This window comes from Ascidiella aspersa, chromosome 3, assembly GCF_963924565.1.
Source record: "Ascidiella aspersa chromosome 3, kaAscAspe10.2, whole genome shotgun sequence".
In the NCBI taxonomy this organism is placed as follows: domain Eukaryota; kingdom Metazoa; phylum Chordata; class Ascidiacea; order Phlebobranchia; family Ascidiidae; genus Ascidiella; species Ascidiella aspersa.
Genome location: NC_139449.1, coordinates 14,123,797 through 14,129,061, shown reverse-complemented (window position 1 = coordinate 14,129,061; position 5,265 = coordinate 14,123,797). Strand labels below are relative to the sequence as shown.

Genomic DNA, 5,265 nt, shown 5'->3' with positions numbered 1-5,265 from the left:
AATCAAAAATATTTTTTTTATTCAGTCGAGCCGCCGGTCACACATAGACGCACTTGCTCCATGTGCTTTACCTGACGGCCAAACTTTATTTTTTGAAATATATGAACGCAAATTTTATCTCGCTTCACACGTACGTTTTACGACAACTTAGTAGCCTACGTTTTGAATTATGTCATGCCAATGCATGAAGGCATGTAATATTTTTACATATTAATGTAATATTTTTACATTTTAATATTTTTTACATTTTATGTGTCCACAGCCGAGCGCTGTATGGCCTTCGACTCGGTACAAACTGAAATTTCTGTCAAATACTGCACCTTTGTTACACCTTCGTAATATGTACATTGTATCATAAGTAACACTTATTTGACTTTTTAAACAAGATAAACGCAATCCATGTATTCTGCGTTTCGTGCGAACTTTTTACGTGTTTACGGTTCAGGCATTCAGGGGTGTAGATAATATAGTGCTAATCTTTTTGTGTGTGTTCAAGTAAACTTCTATGATAAACGTTTGGCGAACAGAAACTGAAAAAAAAAACACCTTTTTTTCATGCTACGCGCGGTGAATCTGAGGCAAGCGGATTTAATTGCAAGTCTCATTAAACTAATTTGCCTCGGCAATCAACCTCGCTATTGTTTCAATAAGTATTGCTGTTGTCTGATTACAATTCCACACAGTTTGTGTTGGCTATTGTGGTGGCAGTGGCCATTTTTACATGTTTAATTAATCGTTTTAAGTAATTAACGAATAACAAAAACATGCGCCCCTTATTATTCCTTGTCTATTTATCAAAATTGTCATAATGCATCCTTCCCAAAAACATCCTGTTGTATATTTATCAAAATTGTAATAATATATCTATTTATCAAAGAGCTTTATGTTTCTAAACTCGAAAATGTAATGTTGACGAATTGCTACTGTGTGCGTTTTAGTGAAAACTTCCGGTAATTGCCGGTGCCTTGCGAAACAGTTCGGCCACTTGTTCACAGATGACGAATAGCAAAATTGACACACATCCTTCCTTATATTGTCCTCGAATGTGCGACCTCAAATCGCCGATTTGAGAATGAGCACAATAGCCATATCTCAAAACAGTGATTCGAAATTGTGTTTACAGTTAGAGAAGCCGTTTTCGTGTACTTATATGGACAGATTCTAACTTCCTTGTAGGAGATATGTCGAGAAAGAAAGGCGATAAAGCCAACGCCCGTGTGACGTAATTACTATTAAATAATATAACAATTTGCCGTGTCATTGGCGTCATAATCTTTTTCTCGCACAGAAAATTTCTCTTCTGAATTTTGTGTATAAAAAGGATTGCTCACTAAATAAAAATGTCCAGTTATCAGGATCAATTTACAAGTTGTTCTGCTGTTGAACCAATCCAGTCTTGTCTAGTCCAGGGCTTCCCAAACTGGGGGTCGCGACCCCGCAAGGGGTCGCGTAACGAACTTCAGGGGTCGCAGAGGGTATACCAAGTTTTCATAAGTTTGATTCGAAACACGGTTGCTAAAACTGGTGTAGTTACGCAAAACATATTCTACGTAAATAGGTTGAGCTCTGTTACTAAATAGTGGGACTTCGTAATTGACAGCGGACGAACGTTATCACGTGGCACAGCTGGATGCATAACTTTTTGTTTCGTCAACTCGGTTTATGACGCAATAACTCTGCGGGTCGGGAGGCTAGCAATGTTAATAAAAACACAGTTTAAACTAGGGTTGGCAAGCCTGTCAATTGACCGGTCAAATACGGTCAATTGACCACACTTTATTTAACCGGTCAAATACTTATATTGGATTTAAATGTTGTAAATTTTTTAAGAGTTGTTTTGGGATTTGAGTTTTAAATAATCTTGATTGTAACTTTTTTAAAGAATTCAAATATAAAATTGTAGGGTTTACCTGATGCAAACACAGGTTCTGTGGTAATCACAAAGTGTTTGTAATAGCAAAGTAGATTTATTTTGTTTAGAATAAGTACACATATATCATAAATCGCGTTTGTCATAAAAGAAAACACTAGTTCCAGTGGTGGGATTCAGCCGGTTCGCACCGGTTCTGTAGAACCGTCCCACGAAATTTTATGAGATCAGCGAACCGGTTAGCAGCATTACTGGTTACTGTCAACAGATTTTTGCATCTTATCTGATACACCGAATTTTGAGATCCAAGTAGCTCACGTGTTTGTTTTTTTCATAATGTACAATGGTTAAGTTCTCAAGTAAAAGTTATACATTGTGTTAATTTTTTATAATTATTTTTTTTTCTTTTGTGATTGTTTGTCTGAAAATTGAATTGCTACGTCATAAGTACAAGTAAAAAACGCTGCTTTTCAATGTGGCTGTTATATAGCAGTGATGGGATTCAGCTAGTTCGCACCATTTGCTGGAACCTGGGGTTGCACCCAGTTTTTGCAACTACTTTAATCTCAAGAATAGGTTGTTAGATAGTTTGGTTTATAAGAATGTGATAGGAAAAGAAGACATTGTCTTCATAAAACGAAGTTCTGTCGTATATATATAAATTATCTGTTTACTGCCTAAAAATAAGACTTTTTGTAACAGGACCGGTTTAAAATGTGACTTTTGCGATAGAAACTGCTAACAATAAAAATGTTTCCCACCACTGGGTATACCACAATCTTTTTTACTGATGCATTTATTTGTTGTAAAATTTCGTTAATAAACTTGTTGGCTTTACTTGGTGGTTGTAGTAATGGTAAAAGTTACTACAATACTGCTATAGTATTGCTTGCAAGATGGGCATTGTTTTGCAAAAATTCTTATTGATAATCAAAAAATAATTGTTTTTGTTTTACAAACTATTGTACTTAAACCAAAATGTTCATATATTTATTTAAAGTTAAAATCAAGGTTTATTTTTAACTTTAATTGCTTTTTGATAGTGTGTATAGTATTTGACCAATATTTGACCTATTTGACGAGTATTTGACCGGTCAATTGACCGGATTTTATTTGACCGGTCAAATGCCCAACCCTAGTTTAAACTAAAGCAGTGTATGCTAGTAGCTAAATATTAAAAAAATAATCAATAGATAGCTGGTTAAAAAAATCGAACGATAAGGGTAATAAGCCTACGGCAGATGGTGTTGAAGCAGCGGTAGAGGCAGATACAACAGCGACTTGCACATTGAAAAAGCGCAAGTTCAATGAGAAAAACGAGGCTAGTCATGCCAAAAAGAAAATGTATAACGAAAGTTTTTTGCAATATGGTTTCACTTTCATTTCGGAAAACAATGAACACCGTCCATTTTGTTTGATTTGCAATCAAGTGTTGGCAAGTGAGAGTCTTAAGCCTGCGAAGTTGAAACGACATCTTCAAACCAAGCATGATTCTCATAGCAACAAGCCTGTGGAGTTTTTTCGTCGCTTACTGCGAACATCGGAAAGACAAAGACAATCATTTGAAAGTGAATTTGTAAATGAAGGGAAGTATACAAGAGCATCGTTTGAGGCTTCCTTGTCGATTGCAAAAAGCAAGAAACCTTACAACATCGGCGAAGAACTAATTCTACCAGCTGCAATTAAAATGAGCGCAATTGTTCACGGCAAAAAAGAGGCTAATGAAATGAGAAAAATTTCATTGTCAAACAATACTGTGTCAAGGCGAATTTCCGAAATCAGCGAAGATCAACGCGAGCAACTCATTCTACGAATTAAAGAAAGCCGTAAATTTGCCATTCAACTTGATGAGTCGACGGACATTACCAATATGGCATATCTTTTGTCATATATTAGATACATTTACAATAACGACATTCACGAGGATTTACTGTTTTGTCAACCATTGTATGAACGTACTACTGGGATGGATATTTTTCAAAAAGTTGATGATTTTTTCACGGAAGTGGGGCTATTTTGGACGGACTGTGTTGGTGTGTGTACTGACGGAGCTGCTGCGATGACAGGACATACAGCTGGGTGTCATGCACGAGTGCGCGCTGTGAGTGATACGCCTATTACTTTTACACACTGTATGATTCATCGAGAGGCCTTAGTAGCTAAAAAAAATTCTCCTGATCTAAATGCTGTTGTGCAAAATGCTGTGAAAATTATCAACTTTATTAAGAGTCGTGCACTCAATACCCGTATTTTTGCAAATTTATGTGGTGAAATGGAATCGGAGTTTAAGACTCTTTTACTGCATTGTGAAGTAAGGTGGCTTTCAAAAGCCAAAGCTTTAAAAAGGCTATTAATGTTGAAAAATGAAGTCGTGATTTTTTTAACGGAAAAAAATTCAGACTTGGTCTGCTATCTTCGCAATGACAGCTGGCTGTTGAAATCATGCTATTTGTCAGATTTGCTTGAAAAGCTGAACGAACTTAATTTGTCCCTCCAAGGAGAAAACACCAATATTTTTTACACTGAAATCTAAAATTGAAGCGTTCATCAAAAAATTAAACATCTGGAAACAAAAGGTTGAAACTGATTCATTTGAAATGTTCTCATCAACAGAAGAGTTTTTGGCTAACAATGATGTGGAATCAAACGTTATTAAGCCTCTTGTAATCGACCATTTGTCAAATCTGTTGAAACAGTTGCAGAAGTATTTTCTTCCAGAATTGAACAATACCAAATTAGATTGGATCCAAAACCCATTTGCAATGCAAAAACAAAGTACCGAGCACCTCACTCTTAAATCTCAGGAAGAGCTTGCTGATCTATCTTCTGACTCGAAGTTGCGGCTAGAATTTTCTGGAAAAAAGCTTCACACTTTTTGGCTTAGCGTTAAAGCGGAATATCCATCATTATCTGACTCAGCAGTAACCGCACTCCTACCGTTTGTATCGACGTATCTGTGCGAGTCAGCGTTTTCAACATTCACAGCAATCAAAACAAAATACCGTTCCAGCTTGAGTAACATTGAAACCGCCTTGAGGCCAGCATTAACAAACATTGAGCCAAGGCTGGATTTGCTTTGTAGCAGAAAGCAGTCGCACCCATCACATTGAATTATTATGTTTGTTTTTTTGTTTTGTTTGCAATAATTAAGCTACCATCGTGTAATCGTAATGTAGTAAGCTTTGAGCATCTGTAGCTTGTTTTTAGTTTCTGCCTTTCAATAATTATCACAAATGCATATTTCGCACTGTTTGTCATTCTAACCGTGAAGGGTCGCGAAAAATTTTAGGAGATTGAAAGGGGTCGCGAGCGAAAAAGTTTGGGAAGCCCTGGTCTAGTCAATACAGCGAGTGGTTGTGCTAATCATTTCCGCTTTTTGGTGTCGCCTTTCCTCT

The 5,265-nt window shown here is 36.5% G+C and overlaps 1 protein-coding gene across 1 annotated transcript; it reads left to right on the top strand.

Annotated features, from left to right (window-relative positions):
- The first annotated feature begins 3,212 nt into the window (after positions 1–3,212).
- On the top strand, positions 3,213–4,980 carry LOC146160330 (SCAN domain-containing protein 3-like). The gene is made up of 2 exons (XM_083384929.1): positions 3,213–3,971; positions 4,369–4,980. Exons 1-2 carry the CDS (start codon positions 3,213–3,215, stop codon positions 4,978–4,980), a joined length of 1,371 nt encoding a protein of 456 aa, XP_083241055.1.
- The last annotated feature ends 285 nt before the right edge of the window (positions 4,981–5,265 follow it).

Bases quoted from the DNA above. Each gene is read 5' to 3' on its own strand.
- LOC146160330 (XM_083384929.1), top strand. From the start codon at position 3,213: ATGTATAACGAAAGTTTTTTGCAATATGGTTTCACTTTCATTTCGGAA. The intron at 3,972-4,368 runs GTGAGTGATACG...TGTCCCTCCAAG, and splicing joins GTCATGCACGAGTGCGCGCT to GAGAAAACACCAATATTTTT.